Below are 27,959 nucleotides of genomic sequence, written 5' to 3'. Positions count from 1 at the left end.
TTTTTTTCAATTATTCATAAAGTATTACAAGTATCTCTTACAATGATTATTTCAAAGTTCTAGTTCAATGGTAATTGAGGAGGGTTTAATGTTTTTTTTTAAATTTTTTAAATGTAGTTATTATATAAGACTACACTGTAGTTGTTTTCACACACACAAGAAGGGGGCATCAGATCTCACTATAAATGGTTGTGAGCCATTATGTGGTTGCTGGGATTTGAACTCAGGACCTCTGGAAGAGCAGTCAGTGTTCTTAACCTATAAGCCATCTCTCCAGCCCAGGTTTAATATTCTTTTAAAAATATTAACCACATTCTGTGAACCAATCACCTTATGCAGATCACACACAAACACACAACTATCTTATAATTATCAACCACAATTTTTCCACATTTAGCCTTATGTCTAACACATAGTTTGCCATGTTTTTAAAAGGAACGTACTAGAAGGTAAGTAGGACAAGAATAATTTCTAATAACCTTATGCAGAGCTGTGTGGTTGAGAATTTTGACAAAAGGACATGGGAATAAGAACCCTTTTCCTTCTGAGATTTTTCCATTCAGCTCTTTTTTGCTTGCTTGTTAATCTTGGAGTAATGTGTGTTCTGTCTTCGACTTGAGGAGTCAGGATAGAGTGTTTCCATTTGGAGCACTTAACAGTGATTCCTGAATTTACATTCTGTTCTTTCTGTTTAAAGTTCCCAGCTGTCAGATGGGACTGAGCACTTTCCCCAACTCTCTGTCACCTCCTTACCAGATAACACACTTTTATGGGCTCTGAAAGAGCAATATGAAGAACAGCAGTAAATGGAGACCCTCTCAGGGCTTGGCAGCCATCTTAGAAACATCCACCTACCCATTCTCAACCCTGTGAATCCACTAATCTAATTTCCAAAGGCTAGAGCTGTTTCATTTTTCCAGACAGCATAGGGGCCATTTTGAGTGTGTGTGTGTGTGTGTGTGTGTGTGTGTGTGTGTGTGTGCATAGTTCATATGCAGCTAATGATGGCCTTGAACTTCTGAATCTTCTTCCTTCATCCCCCAAGTACCATTGTGTTTTGCAAGTTGTTGTGATCAAAGAGTTAGCTAGACCATCCAACCTTGTTAACACATAGGTTGGAGCTCTGCTGAGGCCCCCGAAGCTCCTGCCTGCTTCCCATTAGACTCTAATGATTCGAGGAGCAACAGAATGGAAATCCAACTTGGCATTTCAGAGGTGCTGCAACTCTGCTCTGTTGCATGACTGGTTGTCAGCTCACCTGGTCTTCCAGCAATGCCCCATGCTCCTTCAGGGCAGCTATCATCCATATGCCACAAGCCTTGGTGCACATGGGGTTGAGAGTTTCCAGGCCATCCAAGGTTTCCTCCAAGAACACCTGAATTTCGTCATTGGGGATGAATTTGCAGACAATCTGAGGATACAGCCACAAATGCATTATCATGTGCCCTACCTCAGGTCTAGATACCTAAACCTCCTGTATCTGGGGTATATTTTAGGAGAACCGAAAACCACTGTGCTTTCCAAATGGTTAGCAAATGTCTGAAACCACAGAGACCAGAGAAATAAGACTTCATCTGACTTTTTATCTCTAAGCCAACTCTACCTGGGGTGGCCTCTCTTATCATCTTATATTTATTGACTCTCAAACCTGCTGTGGCAATTTATTCTCCAAATCCAAAGTTGTAGCATATTGCAGAATGAAAAACAGTGGAACACACACACACACACATCTTCACACACATGTTATATACTATAAAAATAGGTTTCAAGTACAGGAGAAGTTGTCACATATACTGTGAACCATGATGACTAACCAAGAGGCTGGCAGTGATCTATTATTTATTATATTAAGATCAGTCAATAAGGTCAAGGAAATAAAAACGGCAATTTTGGACTGTAGGTATGAGAAGTCCAGAATGTTTGATTGATAGCAGTGTGTGGATGTGATTGCCTATGTCTGAATATAAAGCTAATGACTGAGGGTGGGCAGTCAGTTAGAAGTTGGCAGGTTAAATGAGTTCCCAGAGACATCATCTTGGGCTTTTAACTACCTTGAGTTGGCTGTACTTCATTGACATGACAACATCCCTACGTGGGACCATCTCCCCTTGGTGTTAAGTGGTCTAATGATGTTTTGTTGAGGAGATAATGAACTATTTATTTTTCATAAATAGTTGTTCAAAAAGGCCAGTTTGTGAGTTGTACAGTTCTAAAAGAAACTGCTCAGGCTTCTGTGATATGCCACTAGCTAACACCTCTTCCCGATCTTCAAGAATTTCTCCTCTCTGCCACCGCCGCCGCCACCACTTTGATTCAAGTTATCTCCCCTAACAGCTAAATTCTTGCAGTTTGCTTCAGAGTGACTTTGGCAATTTTGCTCTTACCCCATAGCCCACTCTCTGGATAGCACCCACTGACCTTTCAGATCTTTTAAAGTCACCACAATAAATGCGTGCTGTCAGGATACTTCAATCTGCTCTGTGAACATCCTCTCGTGCCCTGTTGACTTTACTGGAGTCTCTTTCCCTCTAGACAATAATCTCTGATCTATTTCTTAGTCCCTTACTTGGTTTTCTTCGGTTCAGTTATTATTAGTTGATGTCTTATTTATTTTTCAGACTTCCTTCACTAGGACTAAGATGCAACGTGACTTTGATTTCTCTTTTACTAGAGCCTAGAGTTGATCTTGACATATGCTGTGTGTTCAGGGGATACCAAGTGAACTGAGACAAGGGCAAATAAAAGACAGAGTTGATCCATCAATCCTCACAGTAACTAAGAGATAAGTTGTAATCTTTCATTGCCTGAAGAAGACAGAAGTGCTTCAGGCAATGTACAGAGGGTGCATCTGATTGGCTGGAAAACACTTTCTCTTTTCATTCTACTCTAAGGCTTCCCCCTTTGAGGGTCACTTGCTTCAGAATGTTTCCCATACGGCCTCGTTAATCACAGCCAAGGACTGGGAACATGTCCTCAATGTTAGTAAACTTAGCAACGGACGGAACAGAAGGTCTCTCTGAAAGGCTTGTTTGAGCATCTAGACCATTGCCTTGCCGTCTTCATAATGGGGAGGCATCAGCTTACTCACTTGGAAATTAAGCCAGAAATAGCTTCTTTCTGCTGTTTATGGGGCCAGCCTTTCCCAATCTTTACCTTAGCTATTTTGGAGGATATCTTGATCTGGACCTGTTCATCCTCAGAGTCCAGCCCTTCCTGCAAGCCTTGTAGTCTGTCTGCCTCCTGGCAAATGCCTATAGTTAGCAATGGGAGAAAGATAGAGTTTCAAAAATCCAAATGGGGTTGAAACGTCTGGCTATCTTTTGGGATGACAGTAATTTAACTCTTGGATGCTTTTTTACTACACATGGAAAAGGCTGCCCCATGAGCCTGTGACCATAAAAAACCGTCTCCACGGGTAGCTCTGTGCTAAATACTCTGCACTCCATGATTCCAATCGCTATCCATAGAGGTTATCTGTATGTTTTTGTCTCCTGTTTCTGTTTTTGCAGGTTTTGTGTTGTTTCACGGCTCTGTCAGAGAGGAATGAAGTCATTTGCCCGAGGTCAGACAGTTACTAAAGATAGGGCTGTCTGAATTTGAACCTTAGTGTACCAGGGCTCTCAGTACTGTGCCCTTTGAAGTTCCTTTCTGTGGCGAACTACCTTGAAGAAAATTAAAGAGAAACAATTTTAATATGAAATTCATCAGCAGCTGTATAATTCATTATTGGTAAGATTTTATTAATAGACTTGAACAGTAATGACTTCTTTCTTGTCATGAGAATGCATATTAACTATAGAAACTGAACGTTGGGCAGTTTTATGGGAGGCAGCCTAGCCCAATGGTGCAGACAAGGATTTAGAATCAGGTGTATCACAGCCATGTTGGCACACACCCTTAATCCTATCACCCACGAGGCATAGGCACATGAAACACTGTGTGTTCTAGGCCACTCTGATTGACAAAGTGGATAAGTTACAAACCAGGCAAGGCTACACTGTGGTGAGATGCCATTCATTTTTTATTTTGTTTTTTTTTTTCTTTCTTTTTTTAATTAAAAAAAAAAACAACACAGAGAATCAGATATACCTAGCTACAAAATCCTACTTCATTAATTTTATTGGTAGGAGTATTGATCCATTTCTTAGTATCTAATTCTCTGTCTTAAAATGTATTTGGCTATTCATGGGTACTTAGTTAAGTGTCACACTAGTTACTTGTACCTGGCTGATGTTTAATAGTACACATGCTTTTTCCTGCCTCTGTGTTGCTAGATAAAGCAAAATGGTGATAACAAATACTAGGGTTGTATGAATTTGAACCCGGGCCTGTCTGACATGACTGTCTTACTCTCTTCCTTCCTTCCTTCCTATTTTTCTTTCCTTTTGTGCATGTGTATTGGTGTGTATCTGTGTGTGTGTGTGTGTGTGTGTGTGTGTATGAGGTGTCTGTATCTGTGTGTTTATGAGTGTGTGTGTGTATGTTTCTTTATGTGTATGAGTGTGTGTTTATCTATGTGTGTATGAGTGTCTATCTATATGTGTATGTCTGTATGTCTATGAGTGTCTGTGAATGTGTGTCTGTGAGTGTGTGTCTGTGAATGTGTGTCTGTGTGTGTCTGTGAGTGTATACATAACACAATGCCAGGTGTTCTCCTCTCACACTTATTGCTTTCTTTCTCCCTCTGAACTTCGAGCTGGACATGACAGCCCACAAGCTCCAGAGACCCTCCTGTCTTCCCCTACACACTGCTGGGTTTCAGGTGTATGTATGTGACCCTGCTCAGCTTTTTCTGTGAGCATTGGGGATTTGAACTATATTTGTTCAGTAAGTGATTTTACCCCCTGAGCCAGTTCCCAGGCCTTCCACACAGTGCCCGAGGCTACGCTGGACCTCTGTGGAGTGATAGCCTACAATACAGAGTTGGTGATGCCTTCACTCAGTTAACCTTAACTAGAGGTCACAGTTGAGAACAAAGCCATAACATTCCTTTAAAAATAATTCTTGTTATTTTTATGTATATGGTTGTTTTTCCTGTATGATGCCAATGCCCCACATGTGTGCCTGGTCCCATGGACATAAGACGACACGGGATCCCCTGGAACTGGAATTACAGATGGTTTTGAACTATCACATGAATTCTGGGAATTGAACTCAGGTCATCTGGAAGAGCAGCAAATGCTCTTCACAACGGAGCTCCAAATTCTTCTTTTAAAGTACAGTTTATTCACACAAAACTGAAACGCTGAGTGTGGGGAACTCTCTCTAGTCTGGAAACAAAACGAAACATCCACAGAATGCTTTCTTGGGGGAACTCTGAAAACATTATTCAGCATCATAACAAATGGGTAATTTTCTCTTGGAGAAAAATATGTGATGTAGAGACACTGCTAATATTTTCAACTTCTCCGTGATTTAAACCAGAGACATTCAAAACGTTTTGACCTACTCACATCAAGACTGGATGAGTAGCCCAGGAGGAGGACAGGGGTCCCACATTGGGGTGGGCATGGGTGGGAGGGATGGAGGAAGTGGAAATTGGAGCAAAGATGTAATGTATGGGAGAAAATAAAACTGCCATGGAAGCTGTTTATCTGTATTTAAAAATTACATTGTGATGTTTTTTAAAATTTATTTTCACATTTTTAAAGAAGGTTGAGTGTTGCGACACACATCTTTAGTTCCAGCACTCAGGAGGTAGAGGCAGGCAGGTTGATCTCTGTGAGTTCCAGGTCAACCTGGTTTACATAGTTCCAGGCCAGCCGGGGCAGCATAGGGAGACTTAAAAAAAAGCCTAGCGTGGTGGTGCACACCTTTAGACCCAGCACTTGGGAGGCAGAGGCAGGTGGATCTCTGCTTTGACTTGTTGCAAATCCAAAAGACAACGAATTCCATGATGTAAGTAAGGCAATGTTAAGGCATTAATACTGAGAGCTGGAGATGACTGTTGAAAAGAAGATTCGTTCAAGAAAGGAAAACAATGTGTTTTCTTTACTCCCGTGTTCTCTCCCTTTCCCTCACCTTTTGCACAGAGCAGACCAATGATGGAACTAGTAGCCGCCTGACGGATGGTGGCCAGGGTATCGCAGGAATGTGGAGCCAGGAGCCCAAGGAGTGACCCGATTCTGAAGTTATGTGGTGCCTGGAGAATAGAGGTATCCATGTAAGGGGGTGGTTTGGTGGTACAACAGGTTTAAGCCCATTCTTTTCCCTCTGCAGGCCTGATTTCTTATGGACCGTGGAAGACTGAGTGTGCATTTGCACAACGTAGCCACAATGCGTGATCAGCTCTGGAGCTGTGAGACCCACGGCTTTGCCAAGCTGTACCCCTTCGTTTGGAACCTGAGACCCAGCAAACAGTCTCAGATATCCCCACGGATAATGCCCTCTCTGCTTAAAGGCGTACTTGCCTCAACATCTTTCGTTAGGACTTTCGAGGTGACTTGGAACGCTCTTTCTCTCTCCCACTCTTTCTGGGAAACAAGCCACATACGGAGAAGCTGTTGGGCAAAGAAGAAATGTCTTTGCTTAGTATCCTTCATTTGCATTAGATTTTTCTTCCCTTCTCCCTCAATTCCCACCCTTTCTCTGCTTCTTCTATAACTGGGTGTACACCTGCATGTAAACTTAATTTTTTTTTTTTTTTTTTTTTGGCTCTACGTGGTGGGGTAAATGGATCTGCTGGATGGGTGCGGCTTGTTACTGTGTCTAACCTGCAGACAGGTCGGGGAGTTGGGCAGCCAGTGTGAGTGGTGCCCCCACTCACGTTAAACATTTCTTCACAGTTCTGAGCGTCAGTGTCGTCCCATATCATGGATCTCAGAAGCTTCCCTAGAGCATCCATAGATCGTTCGTAGAGGAACTGAAATCAAGTGTGACTGTTAGTCTCAGGCTGCAGTGGAAAATTCCCACGGGAGCCCTTTTTTTCTTCTCTGGCCCCAGTCACGTACGTTGATGCGTTCCTTGTCCTTGTCTGTTTCGCCCTCACTTTTGAGTTTTTCCAGAGGTGGAAGCGGCAACAGCTTCCGAATATTCTCTTCAAGAATATTCAGGTGGTCGTTTAGTGAGAGCCGAGGTTTCAGTTTGCTGAAATGAGAACCACGTGGAGCAAAGGATAAAATTACAAACAAACCAGCCAGGAGAGTGCCAAAGATTTGCCTATAGCAACCGAGCAGATAACCAAAAAAAAAAAAAAAAAAAAAAAAAAAAAAAAAAAAGATTCACACTTTCTGAAACATGTTTAAAATATGGAAGGAGGTGGCGATAGTAGGGCAGATAAAGGGGATCCATTGATCTTTGGGATATTGGGAAGATATTAAGCGCCATTAAAACACTATGAGTATCTGTTAAAATCACGATTGATAAATTCTTATAGTTGGCATTGCCAGAAAAAAGCAAAGATCATTTCTGGTTAAAAACAAACAAACAAACAAACAAACAAACAAAAAAAACCCCAAAAAACAAAAGCAAAGCTTCCCTTCCTTCCTCCCAAATTCCCTCCCCCCTCCCATCCAGACACTTACCACCTAGCTATCAGAACAAAACTTAACATGATTTGGGAGAATGCAAGTGTTAGCTGAACACAAAAAGCCCATTGGTTAATATTTTGAAAAATGTAAATCAGCACAATAAGGTACACTTTAGAGCGTCTAAACTAGGGGCATAAATTAAAAATGAAGACTCTGTCATAACAATGGGAGCAAGGTGCTCGGAGAGAGTCGTGTACCACGCTGCGCTGGAACGACTACCGTCGTATTGCCATTGTCTGTTTTCTTAAAATAAGCACGCCAGTTTAAAGCGCGTGTATGACGGACTTCCTCGTGTGCACGCACAAGCAGAATCGAGGCCATGGCAGACACATAAAATTTCTAGCATCCCCTATTTTCTTTCTCCCACGTTTAAGGCTATTTTTTTCCTCAGCTTCTGCCCCATACAACCAATACCCCCCTTTTTTTTCTGTGTGCTCAGAGCATAGTATAATTTTATACAGACAGAGGGTGGCCATTGGCTGGTGCAGTTGTCCATGTGGATTGAGATGTCAGGTAAGTGTGGCACATACTGAATTTTAAGAATTTTGGATGAGAGATAATATAGATTAAAAAAATACTGAATGCAAGATGAAATGATAATGTATTGCATATATTGGATAGATTAAAACAAAACATGCACACATGCTATTAAGATATATTTTTTTAAAGTGCTGGGTAACCTAAGCAAAGGCTTTGTCCACACTCAGTAAGCACTCTGTCAATGTAGACAATGTACCTACCAATTTGAAATCTTGTTGCAGTGTTGCAGTAATCAAAGTAGTGCAGTGGACCCACTCAGGAAAGCTTGGGACAGAATAGAGAGTCTAGAAATATACCCTCAAATGATACAGTGCTTGACTTTTGATGAGGATGCCAAGACCATTCAGCATGGAGGAAAAAGGATAATCTTTTATTTTCTTCCGATATATTTACGGTGTGCATTTTTAGAAGCATAATGTGATATGTTAATTATGTTGTTCATTTATGGTTACATAACATTATAATTGTATTAATTTTATTATATATGTCTACCATAGAGAAACAAATTAACTTATGTAGTAGGTCATATAGCATCCTCCCATCCCACTGCGGGAAGATCTGATGTAACTTACTCTTGTGGCTGAAATCTTGAATTAGTACGCCGTTTGGGAGCACGGCTGCTATGCTGCACAATGTCTTCAGACTTATTCATATGACAGAATGCTACTCTCTATTCTTTGATTGTCATTTTCTTATTCTCCATGGCCCTACAGTTAGTACCCATTGCTTAATTGTCCATTTCTTTTGTATTGGACTTTTTAATTTAGATTTTCCATATAAGGGAGAACCAATAGCAATTTTTTTTTCTTTCCGGGTCTGGATTAGATTATTTGGCATAATGTCTCTAGGTGAACCATTGTTGTGATAAAGGACAAGGTATTCTAACTTTTCAGGCCAAATATTATTCTGTCATGTATGTGTTCCCTACAATCTTTTAGATCCTTGTCTATTTATGGATACGTAGGTTTCTATACTTTCTTACTATGGCTTTTATGAGAGTCCCCACAATGAACACTGGCCTTAGATGTTTTACAGATGTTTCATGTTCCTTGTATATCCACATACAATAGGGACTGAGGGGGTTGCATGGTAATTCTGTTTTTCATTTCTATAAAAACCTCCATTCTGTCTCCCACAATGGAACAATTTCAACACAATGGGTGTTGTTAAACACCCATGCCCAAAGACATTGTTCAGGATTCTCTCTTCTCCCCTCCCCACCAACACTGGTTTCTTCCGAGGAAACAATGATCTAACAGGTTTTGATTTTCATTTCCCTGGTGATTACAGATATTAAATATTTTTATATACAACTGCTAGACAAATAAATAAATACGAATGAATTAAAATGTCATCTTTGGTGGATCAATAATAACACGAGAATTTGTAACAGGAAGTGGGAAAACCAGCATAAAAGGTCTTATGCGGGCAGGATCTCAGGTCTCTGAACAAAGTGAGGACCAGAGATAAGGGTCCAAGTGATGCTGTCAAATACATCAGCAAGGGCATTATGGGTGATTGCTGTTATTTTAACTTTTCTCTGCTCTTCACATTTGAACAGTAAATAGTGTAGATCTTTAACTACAGTGGGGAATATGACTCTAAAAACACGCACAAGTGCTGGGGTAGGCAGAGATAGACTAGAGTTCTAGTGAGCAGAGAAAGGGTGTCCCTGAACAGCTGGTCTAGCAGAATCTGCCAAGTCCAGGTTCATCGAGAGATGTGGTTTAAAAAGGGGATGGGGTGTAACTGAAGAAGCCCCTCCATGTCCACCTCTGGCACAGGCACATACATAGGCATGTGTGCACATAAGACACATGCATATTCACACTAAGAACACCAAAGATTTATTCTACCTTAGGTATCTGATGGCAATTAAGACTTTCCACCGAACAGGACTGGCTAAGGTGTTCAGGGGTTCATCCTTTATCAAGTCCTGTAACACATACACACACACACAAAATGAGGCAAAACATTTAAAAAAGGCTTGAGCCTTTGCCTTGGATGGAACACTTGGGGACCCCTACTTCCTTCTTGTGCACGCACCAGCATGAAACCGATCAACATCTCCTTGTAGGTGAACTGGAACTTCTGGTCCTCAGTGTCTTGGACGGCTATGCCAACCTCGGTGATGCTTCTGGTGAAACTCATTTGCAGATCCATGTCCTGAAGTAAATGAGCCCCAGTAAAAGTCAAGGTCTTAGGCACCAGGCCTGGGTCTACAAACATGTGACCCACGGGTGACATGTTTGCTCCCTTTTCCATCTCCACTCTTCATCTAGGGTCTGAATCGCAAGAAAGTTAGGATACAAAGGTTAGTCTCTTCCCACATACATTGGAGTTTCTCCAGAGGGGTGCTGTCCAAACTTTTTTCTAACCATAAACCGTAGAAGGAAATAAAATAATTAAGACGTACTTTCACAAACAAAGTCTAGAAGACAATGAAATTCATTACTTAATAATACTATTGTTATGTGCACTCTATTGTTTTATCCTCTTACTTCGTTTCATTAGGCATTTTGCTGTTTATGACAGTAAACTTGATATCATGATCCCTTGCTGTTTATGACAGTAAACTTGATATCATGATCCCTTGTAGGAAGGTATTCTGGACCTGCAGTTTGAAAGTGCTGCAGTGGTTTCTACTTCTAAACCATCTGGAGCCTTAATACAGCCTTTTGTTCTTAAGTTAGGATTAGGAGATGTGGCTTCAAATTGGGTTAGTGAGTTGCATGTTCAGATCGCTGAAGAATCACATCAAGAGGTCATCTACACTTGATATGCTTGCTTAATTGCTTCCCAGGGAGAAGGGAGAAGTGTGCTCAGTGCATTCCTCTGTCTGTCTCTCTGTCTGTCTCTCTCTCTTTGTCTCTCCCTCCTTCCCTCCCTCCCTCCCTCCCTCTTTCTCTTTTTTCTTTCTTTCTGTCTCATCTATGTGTGTTATCTATCTATCTATCTATCTATCTATCTATCTATCTATCTATCTATCTATCTATCTATCTGTCATCTCCTACCTTATTTATGACAGACACGCCCAGAACCTGAAAAATTAAAGATATAGAGTTAGCATATATAGAGTTAGCAACAATCACAGGCACTTCCAACCCCCAAAGACACAGCCCTTATGCTGAAGCACAGCCCAAAGAGGAGTCTTGTCTCACTGGCAGGCACAGTAAGAACAGCAACAGCAAGATGGGTAAAGATGGGTTTTTCTGGAGAAAAAGGGCTCCAAATTTGACTGGAAGAAAGCTAATAATGTTCCTGGAGTAAAAAGTGTGCATTAGGGATACTCTGAGCATGTGCCATTGTCTGCAGCTTTATGTGAGCGTTTGGAAAGGTGTGCAGCGGATCCAGGCCCTATCAGAATATGGAGGGTGCAAACATGTACACAGCTGCCTGTGAGTTCATTCACAGTGTGCTTTGAGCCACCGTCTGAATCTTGTGGTGCAACTGCCGATGGGCCATCAAACAACCACCCCTATGTCATCTCATAACTAGCATTACTACTAATTTCAGATATTTCAAGGTAAAATGTCATTAAAATGTATTCTCTAATTTTAATTAACTAATATTTTTGTGTTTTAAATTTTATTATTTATTTATTTGAAAAATGGTCTTGTTATGTAGTCCAGGGTGATCTCAATTTCTCCTTTCTTCTGGGTTTTTTTCTCTAGCACAGAAGAAATGGGTTTGATTGTGATATTTTATTTCCATGTACATAAATCATTATACTTTCTTTTATCGTCTTTCCCCAGGGCCTCCCCACCTTTTCTCCTTGCCTCTAACTGGTTCTCCTTCTTGCTCTCATGATGCATATATTTCATTACGTGTTGCTGAACACTCTTCACTCTGCCTTTAAACATGTTTCTTTTTATTACGTTTATGACTATATGTATACACACAAACTCATATATATGTGTGTGTGTGTGTGTGTGTGTGTGTGTGTGTGTGTGTGTGTGTGTGTGTATACATATATTATGCTAGAAAATTCAACATTTGTTTTTCTGGCTTATTTTGCTTAGCAATTTCTAGTTTCATTCCTTTTCCTGTTAAATGTAGCATTTTTTTTTTTTTTTTTTTTTGGTTTGGTTTTGGTTGAACAAAATTCCATTGCATACATACATCACATTTCCCTTTAGTCTGGTGATGGACATGCGTACTGATTCCACATTTTGTTTATTATGACTAGTGCTGCAATAAACACGGATGCACAGATCTCTGTGCTACACTTAAAAGCCCCTTTAGTATATAATCAGGGGTTCTGGAGCTGGGTCCTATAGTATCCCCAAGTGTGCCTCTGTATTGTTTTTCCACAGTGGCTACACCAGGAGACATGTCCACCAGAAGTTTCTAGGTCTTTCTCTTTCTCCACATCCTCACCATCATTTGCTCTTATTGGTTTTCTTGACAAGAGCAATTGGGGATGTATGTGTGAAATCAAATCATAAAGTGGTTTTAACATGAATGTTTTCCCTGTGACTAAGAAGCTGAAACATATTTATTAGCCATCTGTGTGAGAACTGCCTGTTCAAATCATTAGCCAATGCATTGATTTTGATGACTTGTAGCATTAGGATTTGGCTTTTGGGTGCTCTGTAAAGTCTATGTACTAAGTCCCTATCAGATGTATAGTTGGCAAACAGTTTATACTATAACAGTATAAACACTGTTTATGGAAGAGACTTCTCCCTCCCCAGTTACTGCTTTTGACCCATTTGTCAAGGACTAGGTGGCTGTTACTATGAGAACTTTCCCCCAGTTCTCTTTTCTTCCCATTGGTCTATTTCAGCCAGCACCATACAGTTTGTGTCACCATGGATCTTTAGTATAATTTAAGACCACCTACTGTGGCACTTTGGAGACTTCTGGGTATTTGGGCTTCTCTTGGTTGTCTATTAATTTTAGGATGGTGTCTTAGTCAAGGTTCTAGTGCTGTGAAGAGACAGCATGACCAAGGCAACTCTTATAAAGAGAAACATTGAACTCAGGCTAACTTACAGATCAGAGGTTTAGTACAATGCCACCATGGAGGGGAACATGAAAGCAGGAAGGGAGACATGGTGCTGCAGCGTAGCTGAGAGTTCTGTATCCGGACCCTCAGGCAGCAGGAAAAGAGAGCGACACTGGGCTGACATGAACATTTGAGATCTCAAATCCCACCACCCAGTGAAACATCTCCTTCAACAAGGCCACGGGTCCTAATACCAACAATTCCTATGAGCCTAATATGGGGGCCATTTTCATTCAATCCATCACAGGTGGATTTTCTATTGTTATCAAAAATAAGATCGAATTTTGAGCGGAGATGCTTTTCAAATCTATGGGTAAATTCCCATAACATAGACATTTTCACAATATGAATTCTGCCAATCCATGAGCACGCTTTATGTTTCTATTTTCTATGTCTTCTGAAAATCCTGCAGTGTCTTTTTTAATTGAACAACTTTATTTTAAACAACAGAGATAAATGTACAGATTTTAAAAGCATTTTTGCATAAAAGTATATGAATACATTTTTGTCAGTACTTGATTTTTTTTAAAGGTTTGATAGTATACGTTAAAATCTTACTAGTTACAATGAGCATAAAGTTCATGTAAAACAAGATGTAACATGGAAATAGTCAAAGTTTTCTTGGTGTGTAAAGATTAAACATGATGATTTTTCATTTTTTTGGCCTTTGTTTTTCTTGAACTTCATATAGTCTGTGAGTTGTTTCTGGGGGTGTTCAGAGCTTTCTAGGGTTAGTATCCAATTATCAGTGACTGCATATTATGTCTGTTCTTTTGTGACTGAGTTACTTCACTCAGGATGATATTCTCTAGATGCATCCATTTTCCTAGGAATTTCATAAAGTCATTGTTTATGATGGCTGAGTAGTACTCCATTGTGTAAATATACCACAATTTTTGTATCCATTCATCTACTGAAGGACATCTGAGTTCTTTCCAGCTTCTGGCTATTATAAATAGGGTTGCTATGAACATTGTGGTGCATGTGTCTTTGTTGTATGTTGGAGCGTCTCTGGAATATATGCCCAGAAATGGAATAACTGGGTCTTCAGGTAGTACTATGTCCAATTTTCTGAGGAACCGCTAGACTGATTTCCAGAGTGGTTGTGCCAGTTTACAACCTCACCAGGAGTGGAGAAGTGTTCCTCGCCAGCATCTGCTCTCATCCTGCGGTTTCTTAAAACTTTCACTTTAGAAGTTATTTACACCCTTAATTACGACTATTTTTGATTATTTTTTCCTTCTGAAGAGATAGCACTGGGGATTTTTTCTTGACAAGTTTGTTATTGATATATAGAAAAGCTAATGATTATAGTATGCTGATTTTGTGTTCTGCTACTTCGTTGAAATTGTTTATCAGACCTAAGAATTTTCTGGTGGAACTTCAGGGCCTTTAACGTATTAGATCATGTTGTCTGTGAATAGTTTGGTTTTTTTCTTTTCCTCTCTTCATCTTTTTTATTTCTCTCTCCTGTCTTACTGCTATAGCTAAGACTGAGTGTACTATATTAGGAGCAAAGCGAACATCCTTTTCTTATTCTTGATTTTAGAGGGGATGCTTTTAGGTTTTTCTCATTTAGTATAGTGTTGGCTATGACTTTATCAGGTATAGCCTTTATTATGTTGAGATGTATTATTTCAATTCCTGATTTCTTTAAGATTTTATCATAAAATGAGATTGAATTTTTTCAAAGTTTTATCTATTGAGGCACCAGTGTGATTTCTGTCCTTGAGTCTAACACTATGCTGTACTGCAGTTATTTATGAATGCTGAACCATCCCCTTTCAGGAATGAAGTAAACTTTGTTATGGTATGTGGTATTTTTAATGTAGCCTTAAATTCTCTTTGCTGATATTTTATTGATTTTTCTTACATGTTCAAACTCTTTATCTCTCCCATCCCTTGTCTTTTCAAGCAGTATGATTATAAGCAAACAGTAACATACCAGGCTTTATTTTTCTATAAAAGATTAGGTTTCTAGCTTTGCTTTTAAAAGTATCTACAATAGTTATTTTTAAGATAATATCCTAGCCACATTTCCCTACAGGTCTTCTTGTCTTTTCTTTGTTTCATTTTCACATATACTTATTTTATCAAAATTTCTTACTCTGAAAATACATTCATATCCATTTCAATTATCTCTAATTTTCTTTTATTTTTGTAGTGTTGCCTCAATAAATGACTAAAAATGAATGTATCACAAGAAATTTTATGATTAAAGAGATATCCCTACTGTTCCTTATTAGACTCGAGGGCCTGATGAATGACAGCCCCAGTCCCTGGCACAGCTGATTGGAGGTTGACTCTCTCTGGCTCTATTTTGGGACTTGCTTCCACTTCCTGATTCATTCTCTTTTTAAGCTACATTAGCTATTAGAAATCACATGACCGATTGGCCAACATTTTATAGTAGGAGACTGACGTCATCTCTGAGTGACAGTGAGCTTGCCAGAGAGATTGTCCACGCAATGAGTGTGATTATCAAGGAAAGTGCGGCTGCACCTCCTGGTCTGTCCTCACAGGAGTGAGATTGCTCCCCTTAAGTGATGGCAGTGCTAACAATTTTCTCAGGACCTTTTGCAGAACCAGAGCTGAGACAATGATCAATCAGACCACTTATGTAACCTAGATTATCTGCTCTGTCATGCCCTGACCATTTTCTTTGATTCCCTGCCTGGTAACATCTCACTTTCTGTGAGCTCCTGGAAGACAGGTCTGAGATCAGAGAGTGCCACTCTCTCTGTCCTTTCTAACGTGGACACACTTCTCTAGAATTATGAGGGACTTGTTAAAATCCAGATTTTGTCATCTATTCCTAAAAATTGACTTATTGAAATAACTGATTGTCAGACAATTCTCTGGGTCCTAAGGTGTGGGACCACTGCCCTGCACCCTTCTCCTGGCATGTGCTGATATCTAAAATTTTATGAATTCACTGTGAACCTATTCTTATCACATGTATATAGAAATATGAGCCCAGGGCACTGTTGTGGTCTATATAGAGTGTCACCCACAGGCTCAAGTTTTGAGGTTGGTCTCAGATAATGATACCATTTCGAGAAGTTCTGGAAACATCAAAAGGTGAGGCTGAGCTCAAGAGACAGGGTATATCTTGTTTTCAGCTTTTTCTTATCCTTCCCCATCCTTTTTGTGTGCCATGGGGAACCTTCTGCTACCATAATAGTCAACCCAAGCATATGGGGGCCAAGCAACCACGGAGAGAGCTTTCTGAATCCACGAGCCAGCTTAAAATTTCACTCCCTTATGTTACTTTACTGTGAAGTATTTTGTTCACAGCAATGCAAAATTCTGTCAGATCCTAAGAGCAAGAGGACCTGCAGTGGAAGGCAGAAGCAAATGTGAGAACAATCAGGGAGATGCCCTCGCACCTGCTTTCAGATAAGGGTCACTCACAAACCTTGTAAGTCTGCAGGTTTGCAGACTCCTTTTGTGACCTACTTAACCAACCTTTCTAGAGACCCACATTGCAAAGCTCAACTTTGAGTTCAACCCCTTGGAGACTGACTCTTCGGGGCTGGGGCAGCTTGACCACGGCTTGCAAAGAGGCTTTGAAGTGGTAACAGGTACAAAGCAGTTCATAGTTGAAACAAAGAAAGTGCTGTGGGGGAAGGATCAGATGTATTGGGACTCAGTCTGATGGCTGTCATGGCATGGAAAAGGGTCAAGGAGGTCATGATGCCTGGACTGAGTGCGGAGGAAGCAATGGTACAAGATGAGGCAGGTTGAGTAGCTTGACAAATGGCATATTTTGGTCACCTTAAAAGTAGATGTATAGTGCTCATTATTTAATGTCATGGGTGACCAACGAGAGGTTAAATAGTTGACACTGAGTTATACTTGGAAGATTAATACACCAGGGAAGTGATAAGCCAGTGGACATATAGTGGTGTGGGGCAGTTGTTTATATGCAAAGAAGGTTGATTTAACCATGGGTACATCTGGCATGGGAAGGCATTTGGAGAGACAAAGGACATGTTGTGCTCAAAGACTCAGAAAATAAAATAAAACATTTAGCCTTATTCCGCAAAATGATGTCTCTGTTCATATGTGTCCTCTAACATGCTACATCTTATTTATTTGGTTTGTATTCCTCTGGCCTGGATGGTGGTCCTAAGAGTTGAGCCTTTGTGAGATATGACAGCCCCAATCTGCAAATAGAGGCAGTCCTGTGACGGGGGTTACCTGGCAACATTGCCCATAGAGAAGCAGGATTTGACCCACGATGTCTTGATCAAGCCTGGCTAGAAGTTGCTGCTTGGGGGCATGGAGGGCCACAGCTCCGTAGATCAAGATGAGGTCAGTCTTGGTCAGGCTCTTTTTCCCAGAAAAAATACCCTGAAGACAATAGAAGAGAGATATGAATCATGCGAAGGAGTCTTTTTCCTCATATTTTGTCTTAATCCCGGTAGACCACCACAAGGGTTAGATAACTGGATTTCCAAGATTACAGTGATTCTAAAACAAATGCTCTTGCTTGTACAAATGCCACCAGGAAAGACTGTGTTAGGGGACATGAAGCTTTTTAAAATGAGTATATATCCCACCCCTCCCTCAGGGAAGTGGTGTATACATCACTGAAGCTGTGGTAGGACAAATACAGGCATGCTTCGGCTTTCTTGGTTAGTACTAGTGCCAAGGAAAATGGAGTAGACTCCTCAGCTACACAGCTGGCAGTCCTGCAAGGTTAAGGCGAAGGCTTGAGGACAAGGGGTAAGAATAGAGTAGAGGACAGATATTCATCGAAGAAATAAGTATTGTTTGCCTCTGAGGAAATTATGGACTTCAGAGAAAATTATTCCTTTACCTTACATCGATTGACAAAAAATTTCTCCTTATCTTGGAATGTCTTAAGAACATTTAAAACAACATCCAAGTGGTTCTCGGCACAGAATCCTAAAATAGATGTTGTTCCCTAAAATCAGAAGGAACAGATTTTTTTTTGAGTGTAATCATGTTTTCAGTAAATACTTTCTGAATACTTACCACTGTGTGCCAGACACTTTCCTGGTTACTGGGGATACAGGGTTGAACGGGGCACCCTGATATCCCTATTCCTATGGCGTTCACAGGCAGTTAGAGTGCTCTGAGGCAACAGGGGAACACTACTGTGTACCAGGGCATGGCTAATGCTACAGAGATCAGGAGAAGGAGGAGGCAGTGGCTGGTGAATACTTGGAAAAATCTAATATGAGTAGGGTATGTAGACATTCTTGTGAAAACACAGTAAAGTTAAGCAGAAGCAGAGCCCTGAACAGTGAAAATGTGAGTTTCTGGGATTCCTATAAAAGAGAGCTTCAAACACAAAGTAACTGCAAAGGCCTATATCCTCCAAGGAGAGCCGAGGGAGTGAGCAAAAATGTCAGCGCACCTCAAAGTCTATAGGTGATCCTCAAGAATTTGGAAGCACCACCAATTTTTCTTTTACTTTTATTCCTAATCGACAGATAAGAAACACATGTATTTAAACGGTACGGCGTGAAGCTCTGATCCATATTCTACACTGTGGGATGTTGCAACCATTACTGAAGTTTTGTTGTCCTAAATACCTACAGTTGCATTCCTCTGTATGTGTGTGTGTGTGTGTGTGTGTGTGTGTGTGTGTGTGTGTGTGTAAAACACCTAAAACTCACATGTTTATTGAAAAAAATTGAGTAGCCAATACTCTATTGAAATGGCCTCATATCTGATATCCGAGGTGGTTTAATTCTTGAGGGCTGGTTCTTGAGAGATGATGGTATCTTATTCTAATGACACAGGTCCTCCTAACTTGCTTGCCCACTGTAGATGTCGCCATAGGACTTTCCTTATGATTCTTACAAGAATCTTGTCACAGCTCATTGATGGCAGTTTGTTTCATGGTTGCTGTCACATTTCATTTCTAACTAGGGAACTGTTTTTAGTTTGGAGACACGGGTTAATAGAGTGGTAGGCAGTTGGCATACTCCTTTGACAGCTTGTGGTTTCAGTCACCACCCCACGATACACATTTCTTTGGCTCTTATAGACTATTTGTGACACTTGCCCCGTGACACTGTGCCTTTTCTCATCCAATTCACCCTCCATTTCAGCCCGCCAAAAGCTGGTTCCTGGACAAATGGACTCTCAGTTTATTCAGTGCTGAAACACTCCAGAACAAGGGAGGAAACCAGGAGAAGGGCACACCTATGGTTTGGCCTTGGTGGGGCTCCCTCAAATCGAAAGAGATGTCTCAAAGCTTTTGTTTAGTATTCTTTCTCCATTTCTCTCAAGTTCCTCCCATCTAGAAAGGCTCAGTAAAGTCTATGATCAACTGTGGACTCTGCGTGTTGTGTGTTCCTTTCTCCTCAGTTTGACTTTGGAGGAACCTAAACTACATAGCACCGAGGTTGGCAGTCTAGCATTGCTTGGTCACTAATCATGCTTGGGAAGTGCAAAGATGGAAGGACTTGGTCTCACCATGTCATGTGTTTGCGCATGATTCACCTACACGGTGTCCCTAACTGGCTGGAATGAACGGAACACTCACTAACTTCAGGAAAAGTAAACAAGGTCCCTGAAAAGCTCAGAGGCATGCCATGCTTTCTCATAGTTTGTGAAACCCCAAGAGCTTGAATGAGAGCCTTAGTGGATGCTTAAACTGGATACAGAGTTATGTTGCTACCTAGTCTGTAGCTGAATGGAAAGGGACAGTATGATGGGGAAGTGGTATTAGAAACATCCCCCAGAGAGATTGCTGAGCACACAAGCTGACAAGGGAGAACTGTGGCCCAGAAGCAGTCTCATACACTCAATGAAGTTTAGTGGTTTCTCCTATTTACTGTGAGAGAAAGAAGCGTTAAGCATCCCAGAACTTCTGGGGAAAGATGTTACCAAGATACTACAAGGTTTTTCTATTAGCAGTTCCTAACAGGAAGCTTCCCCAACTCCATTTTTAAATATAACCCTCTCCCTTCTGCCATAGTGGCACATCCTAGGCTAAGTAGGGAGTGAATAAAAATACTCCCCCGAATCTCTTAGGTTCATGCTCATATTCACAATAGATGACCATTGAGGTCACTCTCAGTTTGAAAATTTAATGATCTTGGTGGTCATCCTTGGATTCCAAGAAACCACTGGCAAGATCCATCACAGAGCAACAATATTTGAAATGAATTCTTCAGTATTTTTACACACTTGGCAAAAAGAAGTGAGGCACTGACATTTGAACAGGGAAATTTTTTTTTTCTGGTAAGAAAATTTTTGGACTTTTCTACTAGTGAATAATTTTGGTTAGTAAGACATACCAGGACTGTTCCAAGGTTTTGTGGATAGGATTGAAAGCTAGCACCAGAAGAGAGAACTTGCAAGGGATCCCACCTGTCTTTGGTCCCCCAGCTGGCTGGGAGTAACCAGGAACTCATTGATTTGTGAGCTCACAAAGTCTCTGTCTTGGCAGGACGCTAAGGTAGTTCCCAAGGCTTTCCAAAGAAATTTCTGGAAGACAAAGATGAGCAGGAGGATTCAAAAGTTAGGAAAGAAAGATTAATGAAAAGGGGAGGAGTTGAAGTAGTCATAAAAAATGAAAAAAAAAAAAACCAAACAAAACTCCCAGAGGCCTTAACTTATAATTGCCTAATATCTGTATACCCCAAACACTTTCTCCTCGAGAGCATTTCCTTCATGCTCTCTCTTCACTGGAGCTCCCTGCACACCTTCTGAGTACTTTCCTAATAACTTCATTCTCTATATCTTCTTTTAGAAAACTTATACATGTACACAAGGCATCTTGGTCGTATCCATTCCCCACTCCCCCTTTCCAACTCTCCTTAGTTCCTCTAACATCTCTCCCATCTACTTACTTCCCATTCCTTTAAATCTAGTGCTTTAAATTCCTTTAAATAAGTGACCATATGAGCTTGTGTATGGGGGTCCTTCACTGGGGTGTGAGTAATCTATCAATGGCTTCCTCCAACCCCAACCAAAGAAAAGTCTATCTCCCTTCCTCAGTAGATATCTGATAGTAGCTTCCAGCTAGGGGTGGAGCTTCTGGATACCTCCCTCCTCCATCCTGAAATTTTTAACTATCTTTCCCTGCCATGGCCAAGGAAGACCTTGAATGTTATTACCATATAAGGTCAAGCATAAGCTAACCAATTAGAAATGAGTCTGAGGCCACATGGAGTAGACATAAGCTGTCCTAACTAAGATTATGATGTGTGGATCAAACTCCATGCTACAAGCCTGATTGCAAAAACTGAAAGCCAAGCCTAGCTCAGTTCTGAGACAACTGTGAAAGTACAGGACTGTAGAAGGAGTTGAGTGGCTATTATTTAAGACCACATGGTTGCTTGTTATAGAGTAAAAATGAACTGGTACACTTTAACTTTACTTGTTTTCAGTGTAAGGATTAAACAACTGTGAGATTTCACCGCTTAAATTGTTGTCTCTCCAGACATGGCAGCTCATGCCTCCTAACTGAGACCCTGAGAACCTGAGATATGAAGTTCTGAGTTAGCTTGAGCTACAGAGTAAAGCCATAGATATTTTTTAACAACCCTTCAAAACTTGTCTGCCTCTTCAGAAGGTTATTCTCTTGGAGCAGTATTGTAGGTTTGGAAAGTCCTGGATCAGTGATATGACATCGAGAGCACAGGGCACTGCTCACAAAGCCCCCCATCTTCCCCCCCCCAAGACATGGCTACTCTGTGTATCAGCCCTGGCTGTCCCAGAACCAAATCAGAGTGAATCAGGGCAAAGAATTTGGGCAATTTTATAGAAGAATTGATGTTTAATAATGAATAATAATTAATTATTGAATATGGTATTAGAAATTGCAAAACTTAAGAAATACTTTTACAGAAAACTAGAATTTATAAAAGATTTTAAGCCAGTGATGACCATGATCAAAGCTGCTTTTATACCCAGCACACATGTTGCACTGGTTGCTTTGCTTAAGGCCCTGCTTCTGCATCTGTTGAAACCCCTGACATATATTAAACCATGAATACTCTGAGAGTCAGAGATTTAAATAGTTTTTTTCCAGGATACATTAGGAGTACACTGCAGACCCTGGATTAAAATTCCACTTAGAATGAAACCCTTACATGGCTGAGGGCTATGGACAGGACACAACTGAACTCAAGAATTAGATTTTGAAAAACCTCTTGCCTCTAACCTTGCTGAATTTTACTGTTGTGTCTCCCTGCCCAGCTCCTAACAACATAATGAAAATCAAAGCACACACTGGCATTTAACCGGTGCTGAGATTTGCCTTTCTGTGTCTATTCTTTCTTTTTTAGAGGAGATTTCCGGATTTTGACCATGGCATACCTATTGTATGCCAATTGTCTTTAAAGATGGATGAGCACCTGTAGGCATGTTTGTCTACATTTTTGATGAAGAGAAGGAAGTACTCAACACTCAGCAAGGGACCTGAGAGTTCTCTAATCATTCTTTTCTTGTTTGGGATGTACTGAAGACAAGAAAGAGGTTGAGCAGCCATTTTAAATCATAAGGTGAATGCCAAATTCCCTTTGTTGGAAAACCAACCTTTTCCATCGAGCTGTTGGAGTAACTGTCCATTTGTAGGCTGAAATCCCGACTCAATTGGCTGGTCCAGGCCACATCACTGATTTTCCATAAAGATTCCTTAAGCAACTGTTGCAGGAAGTAGAAAGTAGATGTGCATTTGACTATTTTGGGGACTTTCCTGCATTTTCCTCACTTTCTAAAGTATAAATGTATATATAACTGGGATTATTGTTTTCTCATTAAATAACTTGTTATTTTGAAACCTTCCCCTTTGTTAATTTTTAAACTACCGATGTGTTCTAAGTTCCTATTAAGACTAAAATATACAGATGTACAGATTACATAAGTACCTTCCTTTCTTCTCTTAAACAAAACTTACACAAAGATTAAAATAGAATACAACCAGGAACAAATTTTGGTTAACATTTTCCAAGTTTTGATAGAGTTGGAAACTCCATTAGTCAATGTTTGTGTACCTTATTGCTTATGAAATATGAGAGCAAGAGATAGAGAGAGAGAAAGAGCTTTCAAAGAGGGAATAAAAATGTCTTTAAGAACCAAACAGAGGCACAGGTGCATTTCTGCAAACTTTCCTTTTCTAAGTAGATCTTCTGATCTTACCAGATGTTCCCAAAGAGAATCATAGGGGAGACTCCTGAATCTTTGTATTGCTTCCTGGGATGGTGTCTTAAAAGGAATTTTTTGTCTCATTGGGGGACAAAACACTTTTAGAATTTCTAAAATGTATTATTTCTCTTACATTCCCTCTTCTTTAAGCTTAGAAAAGAACACTTAATGTCAAAGGCCCATGAAAAGATGGTACGCACTTTTCAAACCAGAGCTCAGCTAGTGGGCCTCTTAAAGAAAAGAAACAAAATACTCTTGAAACTTTGAGGAGAGAACATATGTTACTCCACTTTGAAAAAAGATTAGCTGCATACTCAAGACTGGAAGAAGGAAAGGAACTGCTCTGAATGCTTCCTTCTAGAAAAAAAAAGAATTTTCCCATTTTCTTTTTAATAAAAAAAGCTATTTTAAAAACAGTAGCTGGTAAATGCACGGTGGGGATTTTGAGACAGGAAGGATGATCTAAGCAAAGCAGGAATATAAGAACCGAGGACCAGCTGAGCAGGGCTATCACTTTCAGATCTTCTAGTGCAAACTTTTTATCTAAAAGAAACAAATGCTGATTTTGGAAGATGCGTTGAAAAGAGGCAGAGGAAGTAAAGCGGGGGACCCTCTGAAAACAAACACGTTTGCAACAAAAAAATAATCCAAACATTTATTTATTTACTTATTGGTGCATGTGTGGAGGTGTACGGGCAGTTTGTGGGAGTTGCTTGTCTTCTTCCCCCATAGAGAAACGGGGATGGAACTCCAGCCCTGGGAACAAGCTCTCTGATTGGCTGAGCTATTCTGCTAGCCCGGGAAGTGGCAATCTCAAGAAGCCACAGGAAATTCTTATGTAGGCAGATTATGGTGGGAAAACTGCCACACAGAATAAAAAAAACACAAACAGACAAACAAACAGACAAACAGACAAACAAACAAACAAACAAACCCCTCCCACCTCTGAGCTTCTCCCCTGCCCGTGGCTTCCTGAAATGGCAGACACTTGTTCACTGCTGCCTGTAATCAAAGTCTGAGGAGCTTCGTGGCTACAGAAGAGACTGTTTTCTGGAGAAAGAATTCAGCAGGGGCCCTTTGGGTTTTAGAAACCAGGGGTGGGCGAGGAAAACTAGAAACAGGCAGAAAGTGTTTCATTTTGGAGCACAGACATGGGATGCACATTAATCTGTGTTTTGTGAATTACAAAGGAATGAAGGGGATAAAAATCCTTGAAAAGTCAAGATTTATAAAAGAGAAAGATACTAAGTACAGCCATCACAACTTTCGTTAACACAGTCATACTGAAGAACAACGACTGTTCCCATTACGCGTCTTAAGGAAGATTTAAAAGATGATTTTAACTCGCTAGTCATTTTCCCAGACAACACACTTCACTCTCTTTGCGATGCATTCTTTTGCTGTTAATAAGGAGAGGGATAATGAACTCATTTACCCTCCATCATCAGTAGTTCTTGAGGATTCCCCCTTACCTGCTTGCTACTCAACAGTAGAATATTTCCCACTCTTACCTGTAACAACATGGTTTCCCATAGCACAACGCTGGCATTCTTTCCTAGAGAAGGAAATGGATGTAGTAACTGCAAATCAGCCAGCTTCAGTTCTCTCTGACTCAACATCCAGAGGATAAGGGCATTTTAACTCAAGCTTTTTCTTAGTTCAGGATGAGTGGTTTGAGATGAAATTTACTGTTTTGGCAACTTTAAATTTCTTGTCAAACAGTCTTTATCTATAATAACATCTGTTATTGTTTTGCTATTTTTAGAATTAATGACTGAAATGAACACATTTTGTAATGCATATTTTCACATGAATAATGTTTTTTTTTTTTTTCAGTTTGCTTTGGAAAGCTTTAACGTATGTGTGCACTAGTATGTGCACACCCTCCACAAGCCCCTAATGCACACATACTACCACACACATATGGAGGTCAGAGGACAACTTTCAGGGACTGTTTATCTTATACCATACAAGGCCCTGGAGACCCAACACAGGCTGTCAGGTTTGGTGACAAATGCGTTTACCTACCAAGACATCACCCAGTCTCTCCCCTCCCCTGCCCCTTTAAAATCAATGGTCCAACCTGGCCTCAACCTTCATTATGTATCTGAGAATGACGTTGAATAAGATTGTTTCCCCATCTCAATGATTAGGATTAGACGCATGCAGCAGCAAGCTCTTAGATAACAGCTAAGAAAAATGCTTCTATATGAGGGGAAAAAATCAGAGCAAAAGGAAAAGTTCCCGTGAAGCTGCCACCCTGACCCATGACCATAAGCTGTTGAGAGCCAGATGGTAGGGAACCTCACCTGTCAGGTTCATTGCCTTAACTGCCTAAAATGAGCAGTCTTGCCTTGTGGGGTTATGGACAAATGGGGCATCATTTCTCTGTGGTCTTGCCTCCTAGCATAAAGATACAGTTGCACTCTCTCATACCTTCCAGAGGCTGCAGGAGAGCAGGCAAGCGTGTTTTCCACATCTCTACCAGTTTAGGATGGATTATCTCAGGCATTATTTTCAGAAGACCTATTGCGCCGGCCCCACACAACTGCCCTAAACTGGCCAGCATAGATATTACCTACAAGGCAGAGCAGGGAATAATCAAGTGAGAATGTGTGTGACAGGCCCACCTTTGCTTTGTTATTATGGTCTTCTCTCATTAAATTAGATGGTCTTTTAGCAAATATCCTAAGTCTCTTCTTATTCAAGGACAAAGTTAATATATAGACAATTCTTTCATCTCTCCCCCTCCCTCTCTCTCTCTCTTTCTCCCTCTCCCTTCCTCCCTCTCTCCCTCTCTCCCTCTCCCTTCCTCCCTTCCTCCCTCTCTCCCTCTCTTCCTCTCCCTTCCTCCCTCCCTCCCTCTCTCTCCCTTCTTCCCTCTGTCCCTCCCTCCCTCCCCCTTTTCTCTCTCCCTCTCCTATCCCTCCTTCCCTCCTTCCCTCCCTCCCTCCCTCTTTCTCTTTCTCTCTTTTGTGCCTGAGAATAAAGGTGAAAAAATATATGAAACAGGAACAGGAAAATTAATGGAAAGAATCAACATTTGGATATGCTTGTAAATTAAACAAGGACATGTAAACTGTTGTTTGAATGAGAGATATGTACATGGGCAGATATGAAGAAGTCCACATTGTTTGATGGGATTTGATTGACGGTACTTAGGCATGAGATTCTCATGCATATCAGTACATGATTATTTTAATTTTAATTTTGGGGGCTTCATCTTGGATCTGAACCTGCATCCCATGTTTATTTTCAACTACGTTTGGTAAGAGTTTCAGAAGATTAGAATTAGGTTTTCATAATGCCATCAGCAGTAGTAGAGAATCATATTTCCTCTCAGTGTGTCTTTAGGCATCTTTTCCTCGGAATTTTATTTGCACCTGAACTGTCCATGTTATCAGCTTAAATTGATCCTGTCTTGGTTCTTTGTCACTCACCAGAAGTCGTGCCAGCAGCTGCTGAGGTGAAGGAAGTTTCACTGGAAAGAGAAAGCAATTCTCATCATCCCTGCGGGGGGTGGGGCAGAGAAATTTATATTGGGCTTGGGTGTGAGCTCAGAGTGTGGTTGGTAGCCATTCTGGAATGACTCTCTCAGGACAGAAAAGCTTTGCTTTGTTTGTGGATGTACGAACCAGCTCCTGTAGAGATGACAAGCGCTGTCGACTCCTGTATATCACGTTTCTTTTTCTCTTCGGCCATGATCAGAATTCGGATGATGTTAAACAGGTAGTCCAGTGTCCCTGTGTATTCCTCTGGTACCACGAACGTCAGGATTCGAGGCCACAGCACCTGTGGAAAACATGGAAAGTGTCACTTCTCATTTTCCATACTTCCTGGCATCCTCTTTTGTTGCCTCCTTTGTTTTAGAGTCTTCCCCATTGTGTGTCATTATTTCAGTTTTCTGGTCATGTCAAAGAGAAGTAAACATGTCTATGCACTCGTGTTGGAGAGTTTGAAATCAGAAGGTTTCAAACGTTAGTGTGCACATGAAATACTGGCAATTTTTTCAGTTGCAAACTCTGATATGCTGATTTATTAAGTTTACAGCTTTGAAATATACTTTTGAAACAAATATTCTAAATAACTCAAGAACTATACACCAGCCTAGATGAAGCCCCAGATTCACTGCAATTGGAGGGGGAGGTTCTACTGATTGTATCCTGGTTATAACAATGCCTTTGAGTCATCAAAATTTGCTTTCAGGCTATTTTGCTCAAGAAAAATAGTTTTTTAGAATCCTTGCCTCGAAGTTTAGATTAACTTTGTCTTTAATGATCCCTGAGCCTGGGCACACTAACACTGCTCTTTTCTGTTTTGCAATATTTCTAGGTAGGTTAAGATAAGAACAGAAGTTATATGTTAGAATCCCTATGAACTGAAATGTACTCTCTACACATAAGCCATACCCATTGCCTTAAATATAGAGTTTATCTGGCTTTGAGAAACCTCTCTCAGCTGTGTACTGAGCATCAAACTGAAATTCTTACAGAGTATCAAAAAAGCTAAGGCTATACCTATGGGAACTCATGCCTTTAACCCCAAGTGGTCCCCAGACAGGTGATCACAGTAAACTTAAGTGGCAATGAAAGTCCCTTACTGAGTAGGGGCTTTCTCAGGCTCGGTTCCCAGCCATTGGATCCCCTTCCCCTACCTGAAGTGGTAGAGGATGTTCTTAGTCCTACTGGGATTAGATGTCTCAGGGTGTGGTGGTTCCCACAGGTGGCTCCCCCTTCTCTGAG

At 40.7% G+C, this 27,959-nt stretch overlaps 1 protein-coding gene across 1 annotated transcript in view; it reads right to left on the bottom strand.

Moving 5' to 3' along the window:
- Positions 1–27,959, bottom strand: part of MROH2B (maestro heat like repeat family member 2B) — a gene marked incomplete at both ends in the record, with an annotated part of 66,156 nt that overhangs the window by 13,341 nt on the left and 24,856 nt on the right. Inside the window, 17 exons of the mRNA XM_080933634.1 lie at positions 1,259–1,411; positions 3,154–3,251; positions 6,022–6,142; positions 6,411–6,500; positions 6,767–6,862; positions 6,951–7,086; positions 9,926–10,005; positions 10,116–10,235; positions 11,084–11,110; positions 17,284–17,436; positions 17,906–18,013; positions 20,437–20,553; positions 22,609–22,716; positions 24,729–24,772; positions 25,654–25,795; positions 26,658–26,698; positions 26,853–27,009. Coding sequence (XP_080789760.1) covers positions 1,259–1,411; positions 3,154–3,251; positions 6,022–6,142; positions 6,411–6,500; positions 6,767–6,862; positions 6,951–7,086; positions 9,926–10,005; positions 10,116–10,235; positions 11,084–11,110; positions 17,284–17,436; positions 17,906–18,013; positions 20,437–20,553; positions 22,609–22,716; positions 24,729–24,772; positions 25,654–25,795; positions 26,658–26,698; positions 26,853–27,009 — 1,791 coding nt within the window. The remainder of the gene's footprint in view (positions 1–1,258; positions 1,412–3,153; positions 3,252–6,021; positions 6,143–6,410; positions 6,501–6,766; positions 6,863–6,950; positions 7,087–9,925; positions 10,006–10,115; positions 10,236–11,083; positions 11,111–17,283; positions 17,437–17,905; positions 18,014–20,436; positions 20,554–22,608; positions 22,717–24,728; positions 24,773–25,653; positions 25,796–26,657; positions 26,699–26,852; positions 27,010–27,959) is intronic.

This window comes from Micromys minutus (genome assembly GCF_963924665.1).
Source record: "Micromys minutus genome assembly, chromosome: 20".
Classification (NCBI taxonomy): Eukaryota; Metazoa; Chordata; class Mammalia; order Rodentia; family Muridae; genus Micromys; species Micromys minutus.
Note: the sequence above shows the minus strand (reverse complement) of the source record. Positions and strands in the feature narration are given on the sequence as shown.